This window comes from Misgurnus anguillicaudatus, chromosome 13 (genome assembly GCF_027580225.2).
Source record: "Misgurnus anguillicaudatus chromosome 13, ASM2758022v2, whole genome shotgun sequence".
Taxonomy (NCBI): Eukaryota; Metazoa; Chordata; class Actinopteri; order Cypriniformes; family Cobitidae; genus Misgurnus; species Misgurnus anguillicaudatus.
The window spans coordinates 9082387-9103631 of NC_073349.2; the positions used below are offsets into that span (position 1 = coordinate 9082387).

At 38.0% G+C, this 21245-nt stretch overlaps 1 protein-coding gene across 4 annotated transcripts in view; it reads left to right on the forward strand.

Moving 5' to 3' along the window:
• Positions 1-2126: 2126 nt before the first annotated feature.
• Positions 2127-21245, forward strand: part of uckl1b (uridine-cytidine kinase 1-like 1b) — a 41497-nt gene continuing 22378 nt past the window's right edge. The window contains exons 1-3 of one of the 4 annotated variants that reach the window (XM_055187813.2): positions 2127-2290; positions 16369-16568; positions 16686-16792. In XM_055187813.2, the coding sequence (XP_055043788.1) occupies positions 2214-2290; positions 16369-16568; positions 16686-16792 (384 nt within the window). In that variant the 5' untranslated portion in view covers positions 2127-2213. Of the gene's footprint in view, positions 2291-10638; positions 10975-16368; positions 16569-16685; positions 16793-21245 lie in introns of those variants that run through there. The other 3 variants (XM_055187814.2, XM_055187815.2, XM_055187816.2) reach the window with 3 other exon arrangements.

Below are 21245 nucleotides of genomic sequence, written 5' to 3' on the forward strand. Positions count from 1 at the left end.
CGCGAGATGGTGCCAGGGGGGCCCCAGTTTTATGACATTATATAAAATACATTAATTTATCATGAATTCTGTGTAATTAAACCTAAACAAAAATAAGGCTACTAACCAACAGCACTACTTTGTATAACTTAATATGTTTTGTTTAATTAAAATGTTAAATTTTAGAACATTTTTTTCGCGGGGGCCGCGAAGGAATGCACCGCACACAAGGGGGCCGCACGGGGAAAAAGTTTGAGAACCACTGCCGTAGGGTGTCCCGATTCTATAATGGTGTTCTCCAGGGGTGATCATAAGCGCACGTAATGCACCCCTTTCGCAAGTGCGCATCAGACCGCACTTTGCTATAGGCTATTACCCAGAATCCTTGTAGTGTCGTGACGTTTCAAACAGCTATCCAATGAAGGGAGCAAAATGGTTGATATGGTTGGACGCTGGGAAAACTCAGAAGGAAAACATTTAAAATGTTTACTACACAAAGATTTAGTTTAATGAGGAATTTCATACTCCTAAAAGAATGGAGTTTAATGGCTTACTTCAGTAATATGTCACGAAACACATAAGTAGTAGTGATAATATTAGCTAACATTTGACTTTATAGTATTCATTGTGAAATGACTAAAAGCTCGAAAACGCTCTGAGTGGGAGTCAAACCGGCAATCGATCCGCCATGTGAGTCGAACGCTCCGAAAGCCCGAGCACACTTCACCCTCCGCGTCCATATCTGTCATGCGGATGCATGTGTGCGGGAGACACAACCGGGCACGTAGAGTGCAGCACCCACATGATGGACGATTGGGAGATTAGGGAATGATATTTAATCACTGCACTGCCTTCCTTTTTTTTACCTTTATACCTTTATTGTCCCACAAGGGGAAATTGGATTTGCAGCAATGCTCCACATAAAAAACATAAACATACAACACAAACGGACCAGCAGAGATAAAATTCACATTTACGCCCCAAATAATTTTTTTTAAGACAAACATTTAAGATGTTGAGAACTTCTTAAGAAATGTTCGAGAATTGGACTTAGGAACAATCTTACGAACTTCTCATAATTTATTTAAAGAATTTTCTTATTTTTTGTCTTAAGTGTGTTTTCGTGAATCCAGCCCCAGATCACAACAGAAGTGACGTAGATAGTGTCGTGGCAAAACTGTCCCAATAGAGGGTATGCACATGACGTCACCATCGGCAAGAGGGACTGCGGTTACGCCCACTGAGTGGCAAAAGACAGAGCGCCAGCATAAGCGTGACATTGGCGAAAACACAATGAAAATGTGTCGAAATGGGAAACAGCTGTTGTGCGATAGACTGTACTAACAGATTAACAAGAATTCGGAGCTATCGTTTTACAGACTGCCAAAAAACACCGAAAGGAGAAGTAAATTGATCGTTCATGCCAACATCCACAGTTGCTTGGGTCACTTTCAAGCACAGGTTTTACTTTCTACTTAAAAGTATTTTTAAGTATTTGTATTTTATCCGTGTTTTTCTTTGGAAAACATACATTCCAAAGCATATTATCTAAGTTTTACTCTATTACATTTACGTTTTTGTTTTACATTCAATATTTAAGTACATTAACATACTTTACTCAAGTAAAAGTACACAATTTTAATGTAATTAGGTATTAAATAAATTTTAATATGCAATATTAAAGAATACACAGTATGATTATATGCTTAGAATGAAGTGAAGTTTCCCCAATACAAACATCCTAATAAAGCACAGATGCTTGGAAAATGTGACTAATGTAACTAAATATTGTCCACCTCTGCTATCAAGTCCAACTAAATTCAATTTAAGCTGATAATAGTCAGTTTTACTGGCATTTTCGCAGCCGCCCCTGTGAAAACCAGGCATTTTGTTGCACGTTTTGACACTCAACCAGGCGAGCTCTCGCGTGGTCACGTGGAAAAGTGACGTCAATGCATACCCTCTATTCTGCTCTTCACAGCTTCGGGCCCTTGCGCACTTACTCTGCTAAGTGCACTTTCAACAAGTGTCCACTTCGTGGAAGACCTTAGGGCGTAGTGTGAATATTGGGACAGCGACAGATATTGCAGAAAAATAAAATATAAAATGCAATCTGGTATTTGTAGTTCCCCACGCTAAAGATTCTGAAGACGCTGTGAAAGATAAAACTACAGATACCAAGAAGCACGAGCGGAGTTCAACGCCACAGCTGATTGCCAAATAGAAAACCAACAATGTCTGCCGTGTACGACGTAGACGAAAGGTTATCGACGATGGACTGTGCAGAAAAATCGTCTGTTCTGCCCACGAGGTAAAGTATAACAGTTTTATCGTCTAAACTCAAACTGGTTAATGACTGCTTTTTCCTTCGCGTACATTTGACACCGTATACATTCAGCGTCATGAGTATTAGACACGCGCAGTGACATGTCACAGGTCTGTTTCACTTATAAGACACATGTTGATCATACTATAACTGTGATAAAGTTGCCTTTATAAGAGCCTTCCAAAATACCAGCAACGTGTCGAGCTAACTAACTTTACCGATCAGATTCTTGTCTATAAGCAGAATTTGAACAGGTTTATGAAATTGGTGAATAGGTCCATGTTCTTATTTCGGTCCGTAATTACTTTCTAGTTATGCATTTATGGTCGGTGTGGCTGTACTGTATAAGAGTGAAAGTACATGACGCGAGGATCTCATGTGTGGTTGTGACTCATATTTGCATATTCGACTCGTACTGTCACCGACCGTTATTTCTGAGCATTGTTTTCCCGCCTCTATTTTATACAGTATGTAAAGTAAGTTAAGTAATTTACTTAACGTTACCTAACAGCAATTTAAACGAGGAATTTCGTCAGGTTGGAATTCTTTAAATAAAACGGTCGTGTCGTTTACAGAATAGCTTTGTGAACTATCACATCAAGAAAACTATTTTAAGACGACAGGTGGTACGTTTAGGGTAATTTTAACACAACCGTGTGGTATGAAACTAGTCTGTCTCACGTCTTGAGATGGGTATAAACGGAGGTCGGAGCCAGCTGCAAATGGGAGGGTTAGCAGCAAGTGGGTGGAGCTTTACCCGCAAGTGGGCTGTACAAACGTCTTGGTTGCTATGAGGCGCGCCTGCGCTCTGCACTCTGCAGCGCCGTAGGCTGCCGCCTGAGGGCGCGCTTATATAACAGTAGAGTGAATGACTTTTACGGTTTCAGGCAAGGAAAGGTGCATATCCAAATGCAGCTTGAGGTTTATTATTAAAGGGTAATCCACAAACCATAAAGCAGGCAATTCATAAAGGTCACACACAGATAATTCATTCATAAAAACAAGAAAACAAGGCAGATTAACACATGGAAACGCATGCTAACTCAGGAGTAACTTTAAAGAGTAACTAAACCCTAAACCAACTTTTTTTAGTTAATGATCTGTAAGAATGATGGTTTATTAGTGCTGTTCATAGATTTTAGTAAGTTTTTTGACATTTGGATATAAAGTGCAGGGAACTACACTAACCTTTTCCACTGGTGGCACTTGCGCTACCAACTTTTTTCAGTTACTGGCGCAAAATATGATTTGGTCGCACATATTTTTTTCAAGTTATATTAAGGCGCTCTGGATAATAATGAACAATAATGAAACTGTATTGCATACAGATGTGCTTTTTATTTTACTTGCCATCTTTTAAACCACATGCCTTCTTGTTTTCTTAAACGTTGCAGTGTTTCCCAAAGATCTGAAATTTACTTGGTGGTGGTAGCCGGTGAAAAGGGCAATTATTACCCACTGACAAATAATGGTCTACTATACATGTGACGAGGAACTAATAATGTGTGACACAACACAATACTTTGATTTATTGAAAATTAATATTAATTTCACATTATAGTTCATTAATCTAACCACCCCAAACTTTCTTTGCCATTAACAAAGCTGACACTGTTTGTCAAAGCACCACGAAAACACTAACTGTTTTTGCACTGATATATGAAGCAATTAGACCCCTTTTATCACACTCAATATAATACAATACTATGTATAGTATATTAATAGACAGTGCAGGTCTATAGATTATAAATGTGACTGATGTTATGACTGATGTTATAATGGTAATAATTTCTATTAGATAGGCACTTTTACTGCTTCTGCTCTATCATTCTATTTCTCTCTTGCCGAATTAAAAAGCTTAATCCACTCATTATTTCAGATTTAAAAGTCTACTTGCTGTCCCGGTGACAGACTTTACATTGCTTTGCTCGTTCAGTGCAATGGGCTTGACATTAGCACTGCTTTTTGCTACAATCTCTGTCCAAACTTAAAATGGATATGGTTTTAGAAAAGATATGGTTTATTAATAATAAGATTATTAAAAAAATGTGATAAAGAAAATGCAGCGCGTGGTCGTAACAAGAACCATCGCCATAGAAACCGAAGGCACGCTACTCGAGCTTTAGCGCGGTAGCGCTCATGGCCGTTTTCCGATCGACTCGGGTTGTAAACACAACATTAATCAGACTTGGGACCCAAAGTAATTAAACTAGGACCTAACCGGACCCGACAGACCATTTAAAATATAAACCCGGAACCATACGGGTCCCGCTTCACCTCTGCTCAAGTTCAGAAACATGGAAGACACTGCGCTTGCGTCGCGTCGCACCTAATTCATTGAGAAACAGCTGAGCACGCAAACGCACACTGATAGGGAGAGACACGACGTGCTTTCACGCAAAATGAAGCCAACGTGTTGATGGCTCAGAGCACGTTATAAAACGTATTCTTAAAATCCACATTTCTGTTTTAATAAATGCTTATAGTAAATCATAGCATATTGTCTAAAACATTAGGTAGCAAATTTGCGACCCATTAAAAATTCGGGTCGCAACGACAGTTCAAAAGGTCGCATATGCGACCATTTTGGTCGCAGTGTAGCTCCCTGAAGTGTTTCAATACTACAATATATGGTGTATAAACGTCTGAGTGCTGCCCTCTTCAGGTTGAACGGTGGCTACTGCAGTTGAATTTTCCTATTGGATGTTGGGTCCAAAAAATAACTTGTGACTAAGCAGGTTCAAGCTTACCACGCCCTTTTTACGATCTCACCACACACTTGGTACGAGTTTAGTTCGTCCCCTCTATCTCCTTTGGGATCTGGCCACTTTCTTGCATTTTTTAAATATTGCCAGTGGGTGGAGTCAGGCTCTGACCAGAGGTTTAGTTACGCTTTAAAGGAATAGTCCATTTTCTTAAAAGAAAAATCCAGATAATTTACTCACCACCATGTCATCCAAAATGATGTCTTCCTTTGTCCAGAAGAAATTATGTTTTTTGAGGAAAACATTGCAGGATTTTTCTCATTTTAATGGACTTTAATGGACACCAACACGTAACACTTAACTCAACACGTAACAGTTTTTTTAACGGAGTTTCAAAGGACTATAATCGATCCCAAACTAGGCATAAGGGTCTTAGTTAGCGAAACGATTGTCATTATTGACAATAAAAATAACAAATATACACTTTTAAACCACAACTTCTCATCCAGGTCCGGTCCTGAAAGCGTCAGCGTGACCTCACACAATACGCCATCACGTCAAGAGGTCACAGAGGACGAACGCGAAACTCCGCCCCAGTGTTTACAAGTGTGTTGAAAGAGGACCGTTCCGACGTTGTTGTATGTGGAATGATACAAATTAATGTCTTTGTGTCAGTGTATTGTTTACAATGGTCCGCAAATGTGCGTTTTATATATGTAACGCGTGACCTCCCTACGTCACTACGCATTTACGTTAGGTCGCGCTGGACGGGACCTAGACGAAAAGTTGTGGTTTAAAAGTGCATATTTTTTATTCTTCCCGTCAAAAATGACAATCGTTTTGCTAGATAAGACCCTCATGCCTCGTTTGGGATCGTTTATAGTCCTTGGAAACTCAGTTGAAAAAACTGTGACGTGTCAAGTGTTGGTGTCCGTTGGAGTCCATTAAAATGAGAAAAATCCTGCAATGTTTTCCTCAAAAAACATAATTTCTTCTCGACCGAACAAAGAAAGACACCAACATCCTGGATGACATGGCGGTGAGTAAATTATCTGGATTTTTCTTTTAAGAAAATGGACTATTCCTTTAAAGGCGGAGTGCACAATTTCTGAAAAACGCTTTGGAAAAGGGAGTTGGGCCGACACACTTGTAGCCAATCAGCAGTAAAGGGCGCGTCTTCTAACCGACATCGTTGCCTGGATTGCGTATTATGAAGGACCACAAGAGTCATGCAAAATGTATTAAAGAACTTCAATATTTAATAACTACCTGGACAATAAAAATAGCAGTTAATACATTTGTTTAAAAAATCATTAATTAATTTATAAATAAATAGACAAAGTTCCAAAAAAAATCATTATGTAACATTTTATTAGGCAATAAAAAGTGAGATTATAAAAATAATGTAGAAATGAAATATTAATCCATTAATAAATAGTTCAAATTAATATAACAATTTACAAAAACAACATAAAAGACTCAATAAGTTCATTTTAAATTGCATTTACAAATTCTTAATTAAATAATGGAATTTCAAAATGTATTGCAAAAATTGATTAAAAAAGAGAAATAAATTACTGGATTTATAAATTGAACTACAAATACAGGCTTAAATTAGGCATTTTAAAGGGCATTTCCGTTTAACATTTCTGTTTTCCTTTTTCCCAATGGTTCTCCTTATTTTTTTCGCTATTCGATTTGCTTTTCGTTTTAGCCTCTCTATTTAGCTTTTCCGTGACTCTTTGGGTCCTCATCCGAGATCTATAAATCTGCACATGACGTACAATCAGAACCAATCAGCGAGATTGTTACATCCACCTGGCCATAGCTAATTTGCATTTCTCATTTGACCATTTGAAAAAGCCCAAAGAGTCACGGAAAAGCTAAATAGAGAGGCTAAAACGAAAAGCAAATCGTAACGACGAAACTTATGACAGTAGTTGGCTAACGATGCTTTCGGGAAACGCATCCCTGGCTGGATTTAAAAAAAAAGATCTGTTTCAGAGGCAAGTTCTCTGTTTGCGTGTAAACGAAGGATGCAAATGAAGGGAAATGTCTCAGTTTTTAAAAATAACCATGTACGTGTAAACAGGGCCTAAAGACAGGGAAACAGATGGGACTTGTAACAATGACACACTTGGCTGGATCACGGGCCGTATATTTTAAAGAGGACATTTCACAAGATCTTTTTAAGATGTTAAATAAATCTTTTGTGTCCCCAGAGTACGTATGTAAAGTTCTAGGTCAAAATACCATGTAATTAAGATCATAATAATGTTAAAATTGCCACTTTGTACTGTAGGTGTGATCAAAAAGGTGCAGTTTTTGGCTCTGTTCTTTTAAATGCAAATGAGCTGATCTCTGCACTAAATAGCAGTGGCATGGTTGGATAGTGCAGATTAAGGGATGATATTATCCCCTTCTGACATCACAAGGGGAGCCAAATTTCAATACGCTATTTTTTTACATGCTAGCAGACTAGGGTTTACTAAAACTAAGTTACTGGGTTGATCTTTTTTTACATTTCTAGGTTGATACAAGCACTGGGGACCCAATTATAGCATTTAAACATGGAAAAAGTCACATTTTCATGGTATGTCACATGGTAAGATCCACTTAGGTAAATTGAAATGCGCATGTTTGTTCGATACATTGACCTAGGTTGTGTCTGAAAACTCCCTTAGAGGCTGTATTTCAAGGTAGGAAGGCATGAGGGTACGTCCAAATCCAATGTTTGTGTCACTTATGTCTCATGGAGATACCTTCATCTGAGCACACGTTTTCCCTTAACATTTGAAAACTAATACGGAAGTAAAATGTTTGGTTTACTATAGAGATGCACCGATATATTGCCAAATCATCGTTATCGGTCGATAAAAGTGATTGGCTGATATAGCTTGTCATTTAAAAGAGAACAGGAAAATGCAATACATTTCAGTTCTGTGAATAGACGGTTTCATCGGACGCACATGCGCTGACGCGATACACGTCTGGATCTGAACTTTACTTCCGGTTTTGTTTTTTTAATGGTCTGACTAGAAGCTAAACTGATCTCTTGAACAAATGCCTGGTCGAAAATAACTATTGTTTTGGTTTACTAGGTAAATCTATGTTTAGTTTTTTTGCTTGTTATATAAATAAACTACGTTTAAAGAATTTATTCTTAGCGGAGTTTACCGAAAGTCACGTGCAGACCACAACAGACGCTTGTTTATGTTGTTACTGCTGAAACCGTCTATAGAAAGTGTGTAGAAACATTATTAGTTTAATGTTCAATATTAATGATCATTATATGAATGAATAACATTCAGAAAATGTCATCTTCAGAATTTAGTTAATGCAAGTTCATATAACCACCAAACTATCGGTACGGCAGATATCACTCTGAGTAAACGAGTATCATATTGTATAAAATTTGCATCTCCAGTTTACTTAGTTTATCATTTAGCATCATGCAGTCAGTGCACATATTACAGGGACTGATGACCTGAGATACAGTAAGATGCTGTGCTCAAAATCACCTCATGTACCCTCATACAGTATCCCTTACATTACTTATATAGTAAACCTGAAGGAGTGACTGAAATAAACAAGTCGTAAATTTGTAAACTTTGAACATCGGAAGTGCTGCCATCTGCCGAAACACAGGAACTTATTTGGTGCAAACTTCAAAATGGATGCTTAACCAGTGTACATTGGTTATACAACAGATGTTGCAGTGCATTGTGAGATTAAATGAGCACGGTCAAGTATGTTCACTACTCAAATAGCGCACTATGTGAAAGTATGGGGGCTGTTTTGGACACAGCCAGTTTTAGTCAACATCTGTTGTCCTTGAGGCCTCCTTTTGTACACAAAACATACAGTACTACCTACAGTAAAGTCCTGTAAGCTACAACCCGTCATGTTTCAGTGAATGCGTGCTTGTGCATTATGAGCCCATGCTTCCCACACATTTACATTTACGTATTTGCATTTGTCAAACACATATCCAAAGCGACACACGGTTCATTTAAGGTATTTGTGTTTCCTGTGGCGTTGGTTTGATTTTCAGGGAACACAGGGGTGATTCTCACGAAACCATTGAAACACCACGGTACTAATGATTTTAGCTTTAAAATGTGTAATATAGTAACATTAAAAAGCACCAGAATTAACACAATACTGTGTTCTACCTTGCACAATGTGTGATTTCAACATAAGAATTTATAATTGTAAATTTTATCTCATTTTCTGCTGAAATTCTCATTACCGCAATGTGTCCGGCTGTGTTTGAACATGCGTTATGTTGTAATTTAATCAAATTTACACAAAAATATTAAGAAAAAAAATAAATGGATGTTTTGCTAGACTACTTTAGATGACAGAAAAAATATTTACTGAATATTCATGTATAATAATAATGAAGAAAAATTAGGAAAATGATGTGTCCATGCCTGATGTTCTCATCCTCCGCAACACTTTTTGAGAACAGTTTAAGCACACATACAGAATTTTAATAAAGTTTGATTTTGAGTGACCAAGCACATGGACCAGTTACTTCAAGATGGCTACCAGGTAAGATCATTTTTTTAAAGTTAATTTGAAATATTGTCTTGTCAGAATGCTTACACGACATTTTGATTATCATTACCGCAACAGATGCATATTAAATGTTAATTTAATTAATAGAAGCATAATACTTTGATTTTAAATGCATGTGCAGAATCTCCAAATTATGTTCTTTCAGGTTTGTCATGTCATTTTGAAAATATGTCAGTGTTGATGTTTTCTGACTGTTGCGGTAATGAGATTTTTTAGGACTAATTTTTTAAATTATGTTACAAAAAGTGTTAAATGATAAGTAAAAGTTTTTAAATTAATGTTCCCATTTACTCCAGACTTTGTTTTTCAATGTCTGGTGGGAAAAAAAGTAAATTTAAGCAATTTTTACATTTTCATGCTTGACATTTTTAAAACCAAGTTTTCGTGAGAATCACCCACACATACTGATAAATGTATGCCCTAAAATGAGTCGCTTTGGATAAAAGCATCTGCCAAATGCCTTAATATTAATGTTTTGTTCCTGGTTGGTACAGCATTGTGTAGCAACGCAAAGGTCTTTTAAAACTATTATTTGTGAATTTTTATGTGATGTAACATCAAGGGTAGTATTGGCAGTGATGTGAAATGCATTCCCCGTGGTGTTTGTGAGGGGAGTCCCTGGGGCCGGTTAGGATGCCCCTGAGTAAGAGCCGGTTGATAAGGTGATCACATGATAGAGCCGTTAGGGGTAATGTTGGGAACATGCAGATATGACGTGTCTCGCTCGCTCTCTCTCTCTTTCCACACCTCCTGTCACTTCTACCACACCCTGATTTGTTTATGTACCAAGCCTAAAGACACAATTCAAAATCTCTCTCTCTCTCTGTCTTTTTCTCTTTCTTACCCCTATCCAATCCTCGACTCTTTCCGTTTCTCTCACTAAAGCAGTGGTAATGGTCGTCAACAGTGTTCACCGGTGGTCTATTGCAACACGACGAGCTGCCCCATAAGAGGCCAGTGGAGAGAGGCGTGTCCACTGCGTGTGTTTCCAACCTCCTGCTATTAATACCACCCGCCAAACATAATCTGCGGGATTGGTTATCCTCTTACGTTTGTTAGCAGGGCTCATGGTAGCATATAAGAAAGCGTTTGTCTTGTCCCGTCCCGTCCCCCTAACGCTAGTGGCAGGAAAAACAAAACCGACGTTCAAGCATAGTTTTGTTTTCCTTGACTCTGTTTGTGTTTCGTTTTCTCTCTCTCTTTTTCTCTCGCTCTCTGCGGCTTGCCAAAGGGCAGGCACTGTTAGTGCTCTTATATGTGTGAGTTCCAGCGGTTATATTGGCACTGATATCTCTTTCATTATTTGCACATGATGAACACTCTCCCACCGTATTCAGGAGCCAGGATATCAGGCTGTTGGACTCTTAGGGCTGATGGCAGGTAAGCTTGTTTTGGTTGCTTCATTTTATTATGAAGTTATGTTGTGTGTAAAGTTAGACATCGGCATGGTTTCATATGTTTGTGTGATTATTGGATTATCTGATTCGCCCCTTGATGCGTTTACTAAACCGTAGCTTGCATTTAGCATATCCTGTCAGGTTACGTTTTGTTTACCGGGTTGCTGTTATTAAGAGTTATTAAGAGTTGTGGTCTACAGGCTACCTGCACTTTGAGCTGTGTGCACTCCGTCACAGAGCTCATAAAGTTTTATGTTGAAAAAAATTAATAAGCGAACTTTACAATGCAGTAATCTCTTGTATGGTGTCTGTCATTACCTGGTCTGAACTTGTGATGCCACAGAATTTGTTGATTGAACAAATTGAGTATGTGCGTTTTTAAAGGCACAGTTCACCCAATATATTGTCACTCTTTACTGACACATGTCATTCCAAACCTGTACTACTTTCTTTTGTGAAATGTTGAAAAGAAGAAGAATGCAGAATTCACAGTTTTCTTCTACAATGAAAGTGGATGGGGACTAGGGGCTGTCAAGTGAAAATCTTGGTTTAAGTTCTTAAAAAGTAACGTGGAGTTAAAAAGATTATGATTTCAGAATATATTTTTTACGATAATGGGGCTGGGCGATAAAAGATATTGATATGTATTGTCAATACACCTTTATCGACAAAGATAAAAAATATAAGACGCTTGTTAATGCATTGCTAAAACTGCATCGGACTACATTACGCTACATTAAAGGTGCAGTGTGTAAATTTTAGCAGCATCTAGTGGTGAGGTTGCGAATTGCAACCAACGGCTCAGTCCACTGCTCACCCCTTGCTTTTAAAACGCTTAGAGAAGCTACGGTAGCCGTCACCAGAAAAAATGTCATCGTCGGAGACAACTTAGTAAAAAAGTTTGTCCGTTAAGGGCTTCTGTAGAAACATGGCGGCACAAAATGGCGACTTCGATGTAAGAGGGCCCTCTGTGTTTGTAGATAAAAACGTCTCATTCTAAGATAATAAACACATAATGGTTCATAAAGGTCTTTATACACCCCTGATAATAGAGTTTTGTATTTTGCATTTCTGTCAAGAGATCCTTCTAAAAATTACACATTGCACCTTTAAGCCAATAACAAGTGTTGCTGTGGGGTTCGGTTGCGCCATCGCCCTGTAACAGGAAAAGCTAGAAAACATGTAATTATGAGTGCTGGCCGAGGAGATTGTCAATAATAAAAGGAAATGTTAGCTCTCCAGTGTGGCAGTTCTTTGGTGTTTTGCGTCTGACCAGTTTTGAAACAATGTTGTGTGTAAGCTAGCTGTGCATACTTGTGGGCCGGGTATACTTCTTTTCCGCGTCCGGGCCGCACCAGCCCAGTGCAGCTTTCAAAGTATACTCACAGCGGCTACATGCAGATGGCAGTGTTCGACACATACGTAATACAAATGATTTCCTATTCAAATTATTACTCTACCAGGCTGTACTGACTTGGCGACATTTACCGTACATTAAAAAATGTAGGTGTAGAAAAGTGGATCCACCATGCTAATCAAGGTGTTCAGGGTTGCTTGATAATTACAGACAGGTGTGTTGGAGCTGGGTTGGAGACTCCTGACCCAGGGTTTAGGAATGCACAGTGTGAAATGTCAAATTATGAATACCCAGGGTTATCTCTTAACCCCTGGTTAAGTTTGAACAGTGTGAAACATGAAAAAAATAACCCAGGATTCCGTTAACCCTGGTTTTAGAATAACCCAGGGTTAACAATTACAGGTGTGAAAAGCCTACAAGAAACAAAGAACAGGAATCAAACATTATGGTGACAAAAACGCTCCAGAGAGAGCCTTTATAGAGTTTATTTAAAGGGACACTCCACTTTTTTGAAAATATGCTCATTTTCCTGCTCCCCTAGAGTTAAACATTTGATTCTTACCGTTTTGAAATCCATTCAGCTGATCTCAGGGTCTGGCGCTAGCACTTTTAGCATAGCTTAGCATAATCCATTGAATCTGATAAGACCATTAGCATCGGGCAAAAAAATAACCAAAGAGATTCGAATATTTTTTCTACTTAAAACTTGACTCTTCTGTAGTTACATCGTGTACTAAGACCAACAGAAAATTAAAAATTGCGATTTTCTAGGGGTTGCGACTTTCTAGGCACTGCCCAAAAATAATCCCCTGCCATTGAAAGTAACCTGGGACTATTTTCGCCTGCTGCAGCCATGTTACATCAGCAAAGTCACTGAATATTACGCCAGTTTCAGAGTATAGTTCCTAGCCGTATCTGCCTAGAAAATCTCAGCTTTTAATTTTCTTAGTACACGATGTAACTACAGAAGAGTCTTTAACCTCTCGACGCGCACTAGCTCAGGGCGGAAAGACGTCAGTTTTTTTTTTTTAAAGCTGCTAACAATATCTATATAGCCTACTGTCTACAAACATTAATATTATTAACATTACTATACATCGTTTAAAAGGTCTACGGGTTTAGCATCAGTGTATATACACAAGATATAACATTTTTTTGTAGTAGGATAAACAAATACTATGGAAGTCAATGGGTTCTGTCAACTGTTTTCTTTCCATCATTAATCAAAATATCTATATACAGCAGGGCTCAAAATTAACTTTTTTATTTGGTAGCACTGGTGCTCCCAACTTTAAAGAGTTAGGAGCACCAGCAAAAATTTAGGCGCATCCATCAAAACATTTAAAAGCACCACAACTACAATGTAAATGTTAATAGATTTATTTTATTAAAAATAAAACACCACCACCGGGCTTTACACATCCTATGGCCAGCATTTAAAAGTTGGTCTTCTACTTTACTTTATTTTATTGAATTTTTTGCTGCATAAATTCCTAAATTAATACACAAATGCTGTTGAAATAGTATAGCAGCAATAATAATTTAACAATTACAGGTAACATGATTAAGATTACATAGAAAATCTAGCAAACACGTAAAACACTGATTAATTGTGACATTACAAAAGTGACCCTGATATAGAAGGCTAATATATATTGGTATTGATAACTGCATTACCAGGATGCTTTTACTACTAAATAGGCAATGTTTTAAAAAATACAACAAAAACATACCATCAACATTGTCGTATTCCACAGCAACATGGACCACAAGGATGTTTGTCGAATGCATAGATATGTATATAAAGGCTAGATGGCTCGTCCGCGCTGCTGGCCAATTGAGTGCAACGTCCGCATTTTGGCGGCCATCTTACGACAGGGCGCTCGCTCACTCGTAGCATTGAGTTTTAATGATGCAGGTACTTTTAAATGACCATAACTTGCTTAATTTTTTTACCGATTTTCAAACGGTTTGGTTTGTTATAAACGTCAAAGATGTACCTATGACACTGCATACCTATACTAAAAATAAAAAATAAATTCATGAAAAATGTTAAAGCATCCAGAATTATAGCCACGTTAATAACGTTTGTAAAAACCCAAACCGTTTGAAAATCGGTAGAAATTTGAGCAAGTTATGGTCATTTAAAAGTACCTGCACCATTAAACTCAATGCTACGAGTGAGCGAGCGCCCTGTCGTAAGATGGCCGCCAGGTGATGCCGTTAGGGACTCCGCCTTGAGCCATCTAGCCTTTATATACATATCTATGGTCGAATGTCCATTCACAAGCGCATGCGCACATACACCATCAAACACACTTTGACAGACAGGTCGGTGTCTCCATCAATAATAAACACATTTGTCATGACACGTCTTGTGTTTTTGGCACTTTCGCCATGTTTAAGCAAGGTACGTCTGGCGCTTAAAATGTTTTGATTCCGCCATTAACGCCGTTTTACAGGATTTACAGTAAACACAGTAAGTTACATTTTCATAGCGGAGAAAACTTTAAGCCACTCTCTCTGAAAGGTTTAACGTCAATTCGTATTTTCCGGTGGTGGAGTTACATTTGAATCCGGATCGTCGTCAAAAAATACAGTAATAACCTTGGCTGTAATCGGCTCGTTCTCGTCATGCTCGCGACACATTCGTCTTTTCACATTTCCGCGCTTCACGGCAACAAGGAATGACTGACGCTCATATTAGCCAATCTGCGGTCTTCATTAAACGCAAGAACTTAATGGTGAAATTTGATTGGTTATGCATCGTTGGAGAGAACACTGAACCTGGGACAACAGCACCAGCATGCAGGATCACAATCAACTCGCGTCACAACAAAATGGGCAATCGCACAAATGCTCCCAAATATATTTTAAGGTCGCAAAGATTAAATTTCGGTCGCATATGCGACCAAAATGGTCGCAATTTCGAGCCCTGTACAGAATAAAGAAAACAGGTTTAAATGATGTCAGACTTTTCATTTTTTTTGGTAAACTATCCCTTTACCAAACTGTATTATACTGTGGTTTGTGGTTTACTCAAAATGCAGGGTCAGGGTTCATTTTTTGACATCTTATCTTTTAACACTGTCTTATATTGTAGCTGGGTAGATAAACTTTAGAGAGCCAAGGTGATTTCTACTCGCATACTTGTAGCTTAAGTTGCTCTAGTTTGACCAGTTGATACAGAAGCTTTCTTGGTTAAGGTATGTAAGAATGATCGAAGGTTATGCAGTTATGGCATGTTATCCAATTGGTTTTTGGAAGCCTTAGGAGTGCAGTTGCTGCTATTGTTTTTTAACAGCTTTTTAACATAGGATGACGTCTTTGCGGTAATTCTCAACTCACCAGTCGTATCAGAAATGCAATTTTTAAATAATGCATACTTGGACACGGAAACCAAAGCGTGATTACAATGGATTATTCGCACCATCAGTGTATATAGGTAATGGATGAAAGTCATAATTGGTCACGCCTTACATTACAGTGTGTATTACATTAGTCATTAACTACAAAAGTGTGTGCTAAATAATACAAGGGAACAGCATGATTATACATTGTTTTATTGGATTTACTTGGAATACAATATGTGTAACAACAGCACTGTGTTGCCAGTAATTATTTATTTACAGTGCTGCTGTTTATCCTTTCCATCAGTATTTTGTTTATATTTATTTGTTTGTAGACGTGAACTTAAAAGCACAAGGCATGAAGACAATGCATCAAATCACAGCCAGTTATGTTTATTTTTTATTTTATGTATACATATGAATTTAAATAGATGTACAAATGACAAAATATGGTTGGTTTACCTTTAAAGCTAATATGTAATAACATCTTGTAATGAGCCTAATTCCTTACGTATCCTTATCAAGATGAAATCCTATGTTGAAATTAATGCTAAGTTGTAACTGTAAATGTACCAATGGGGTGCTGTTATACGTACAGTTTGTTATCAGGATGTCAAAATTGACACGGGAAGTAACAAGAATTGACAATCTTGTTTCCTCATTTTAATAGTGGGGGTGGCGAAGGCTCTCTTGACAGGCTCCTCCCGTCCGTCAACACCAACACCGGCCCGTCACAACGGAAACGAACCACCAGCCAGTGCAAATCTGAGCCACCACTTCTGCGGACCAGTAAGAGGACTATCTACACAGCGGGACGTCCACCGTGGTATAATGAACACGGGACACAGTCCAAAGAAGCTTTTGTTATTGGTGAGTGCGTTAAAGCAATCTATGGATAAAAACTAATGCTAACTCACATTTCATGACACATTCAACATACTGAGGGATGAATTAACTCTGGGTGCTGATGCTCTTTTTTACCCATAGGGCTTTGCGGAGGGAGCGCCTCCGGAAAAACGACAGCCGCTCGCAAGATTATCGAGGCTTTGGACGTTCCATGGGTCGTTCTTTTGTCCATGGATTCTTTTTACAAGGTAAGTAATTTCATCTTGTAGTGTAAACCACTCATGCATGTCTTTTGTTTGGTTACATAAAGAAGCTGCAGTGGATTTTAGCCTAAAGTTCATAAAAAATGAAATAAGGCTGTGTAAGCATGACTGCCCGTGTTTTTGTAAAGTCTGCTAAAAAGTTTGGAGTACCAGCCTTGATTTTTTTCAATAAGAAAACTAGGCGCTCTGTCAGGAAACACTTATTTAATTTGTGCTAATTTCAGATATGCTTACTAACATGTTTTTTTTTAATGGCGTTTCAGTTAAACTCTTAAAGGGGACATATCATTAAAACATGGCTCCCCCTGTGATGTCAGAAGGGGATCTTATTATAATAATTCCGGCCCTTAATCTGCACTATCTAACTGCGACAATGCCATTTAGTGCAGAGAGAGAGAGAAAAATATTGACAGCACAATTAAGTTTCAATTTCAACAAACCACCTTTATGGCAATCAGTGTTTGCATTTCAGCAGCTCATTTGCATTTGAAAAGACACACCCACAAAGTGGCACATGTTTTGCTCACACCTACAAAGTGGCAATTTTAAGTTATTATGAATAATCTATATGATATTTTGAGCTAAAACTTCACATATGTACTCTGGGGACACAAAATATTTATTTTACATCTTGAAAAAGTCTTCTGAAATTTTCCCCTTAAAATAAGATACTGGGTTAACATAAGTTTTAAATGTGTTTGAAGTTTAAAAGAGCCGTGTTGGTGGTAATGGTTCATATCAAGAGACTGTGGTGTAGTTCGCTTGTAGCTCGTAAGGTTGGTTTTTTATTTCTTGTAAACGCTTTTAGACTTCAAAACCTTCACATATAAACTTTTATGAATTTTCTTGCTGGACCAAACTTGTAAGTGTCAAAAACTTTTGTTAAACACAGACCTTATTTTTTTGCAATAATCCAAAAGCCTATGGGAAAAAATAATGGGCTTTTTGCCGAGGGAACATGTGTCACACTAACTTTGCCCTACAAAAATATGTCACCCCTGTGGCACTTTGGAAAAACGCTTTGGAAAAGGAGACAGGCCGACTAACAAAACACACTTTTTATACCCTTTTACATTTTTTTTCAGGTGTGAGCAAAAAGGTGCAAATATGTTTTTGGGGTGTGTACCTGTAAATGCAAATGAGGTGATGAAATGCAAACACGGCAGTAAATGGAAGTGCTGTGGTTGGATAGTGTGGATTAAGGGGCTGTATTATTATATTAAGATCCTCTTTCTACATCACTTAGGGAGTGAAATCTGAATGACCTATTTTTTCACATGCTTTGCAGAGAATGGTTTACCAAAACTAAGTTACTGGGTTGATCTTTTTCACATTTTCTAGGTTGATAGCAGCACTGGGGACCCAATTATAGCACTTAAACATAGATAAAGTCATGATATGTCCCCTTTGAAGGCGGAGGAGTGCACAATGTGTGTGGGGTCTATTTAAAAGAAGGTCCAGATTCTATTGGGGTAGGGGCGTGATTGTTTAGGTGATTTCAAATATCAACATTGGCTTTCAAACATTGTGCACTCCGCCCTTGATCTGTAGTTATAGCTTGTCTTAATGGTTTTATCATAAGAGGGAAAGACCTGTAGCCTACCCTGCATTATACCTCACTGATCCTCGTTGTTCTGCATTTACCAATAAATAAATAAATAAATAAATGCTTAATTTGTCATATTTGCAATTTAAAAAGCAGCAATAAAGCAGTAAACCGATTAATCTAAAAGAACAGGAAAGGGTAGATGACTATGCAGATTATGCGTGGTAATGTAACTCCACCCAGAGATGTGCAAAACTCATGCATCTATTCAAATAGAGAAATTACACAAGACTATGAAGCATGCTTCAGTAATGCTTTAAACCTTTGGGCAGTTACACTCGGAGGAATCTGAGCATAAACAAACCTATAAGCACATCACCTGACTTAGGTATGCTGAGAAACCCAGCTATTTTTATAATTGAATACAATCCCAATAAGATTAACAGACAACATTATGTCTTAATGATGTTTGAGTGAACCGTGTTAAAGTGGAGATCTCCATGTCACGACAGGAATGCGATTCACCCGTGACGCTCTGGGATACCTGACAATGCTGTCCAAACACATACTGTAGCAGTTATTCTAGACCAGTGGTTCTCAAACTGGGGGCCGGGGCCCCAAGGGGGGCCACGAGATGGTGCCAGAGGGGCCCCAGTTTTATGACATTTTATAAAATACATTCATTTATCATGAATTCTGTGTAATTAAACCTAAAAAAAATAAGGCTACAAACCAACAGTACTACTTTGTATAATTTAATATGTTTTGCTTAATTAAAATGTTAAATTTTAGAACAGTTTTTTGTCATAAATTTTCTTTAGGGGGCCGCAAAAGAATGCACCGTACACAAGGGGGACCGCAAGCGGAAAAAGTTTGAGAACCACTGTTCTAGACTACTGTAGTTAAGCGTTTGTTTAAACACGTGACCTGCCATTTTTGAAAGCATTTATCTGGAGTTAAATCTCAAATGACATCTATATGGGAGAGAAATACACCAGAAACAACCAGTGTTTGTGTAAATGTACCTGTATGTGAATGTTCCACCTAAATTTAGTTTAGTTAAAAAATATCCTGGCTCTTTTCAGCTTTATAATGACATTAAATATTGCCTAGTTATTTTAAAGCTCCAAAAGCGAACCCCATGCAGCCCTTGTGAGACCCTACATAGGAAATGAATGAGTTTAGGTCTATCAGGCATTGTTTGTCAGCTTAACATTGTAAATCAGATCTCTAATGGCTTGTTAAATTTGACTAATTTTATGAGTTGCATTGGAAACTAAACCAAAAGAGACAATATTTATTCATCACCACCTGTTTTAGTCTGTTGAAATGTTTAGTCATTGACTCTCTGGAGTCACTTTGAGTTAAGTGTCTGGTTCAAGGACATACTGTAAAAACTGCTTTAAAACTTATGAATCTTTGTAGGGTTCGCACTTTCAACCTATTACCCTTGATGATAACACTTTAGTATGTGGACCTATTTTCACTTTAAACAAATTGCCTATTAACTTGGATATTAAAGGCTTATTGTCTTTTTATTATTCGCATATTAATCAGGGTTCCCACGGGTCCTTAAAGTCCTTGAAAGTTTGTGAATCTGGGGGGAATCAAGGCCCTGGGAAGTTTTTGAAAATATATATACATAGATACAGGTCATTGAAAGTGCTTGAATCTATTTTATGCAAGAAGTTTTCTGGATAAAAGTGTAGTGTAGGATAATATCATACAAATTTTAGATTTTTTAAGCACACTTGCTAAACTGTTCGTTTTAAATGCTTATATCTTCTGTATGCGAATGTTGATTCATACCAAAATGCTTTTTTGCATAGTTGTGTTTGACACATGAAAACGTCTCGGGTTACGTATGTAACTGTTGTTCCCTGAGAAGGGAACGAGATGCTGCGTATCCATTGCCATACTTTCTGCCTCCCTGTAACGTCGTCTTTGGCAATATTTTACATAGCGATATACTTCCTGGCTCCTGCGTCACCCTGTCTTTGTCTTTAAGCCTCACCATTGGTTGAATTTGATATACACATTCAGACACACTTACCCCTGGAGGCGTCCCCAAAGTGTCCCCAAAGTGTCACCGCAGTGACCCAGCGCGAGTTCCCTCGAAAGGGAATTGTAACAATGTATCTTTAAAGGTAACACGATGTAACCTTGCTCTCACTTGAAATGTGTCCCCACATTTAGTCCTTGAATTTGAGAGTACTAGACCTGGAAAGTCTTTGAATGGTCCTTGAATTTGAAGTTAACTAAGGTGTGGGAACCCTGATTAATGCATAACCCTACCCCATACCTACTGCAAGTACCTTATTAAGTATTTTATTGAGAGTATATTGAGGCAAAATCTTTAGGTAATAGTGAATATGTCTTATCCATACCGAAGTGTAACCCCATTGATCTTGTGATATGTTTTGCAGTTCATAACACTGTGTTTTTGCCTGCACGCCTGTGTTTACCAACTGCCAATGCTTTTGGCAGTATTTCAGTGCCAAAACCATGCCAAAAGTGTAAGCGTGGAAAAACTGGTCAGAAGAATACAGTTCATACTTGTTTAGTGTTAATATGAAGTTGCAGTTTCATGAATAAAACAGTACAATGTTCCAAAACATTTTCTTATGTTTGCAACTTGATTTGCACCTTAACAAAATGTTTTTTGCGCATGCAAATTTATTTTACACTTGCCAATGTCATGTACATTAGATGATACTAGCGCGAGAGAGCTTGCAACGTGCGCGGATTCCTTCTCGCACGCACTTGGACTTGTAATGCATGCGCCTTGGACTCTTGTTAGGACCTGAACGTGCACGGCATGGACTCCTTCTAGCATGTAAACTTGTAATGTGCATGATTTTGACTCTAGAGAGATAGTTAGGCGCGCAAGGG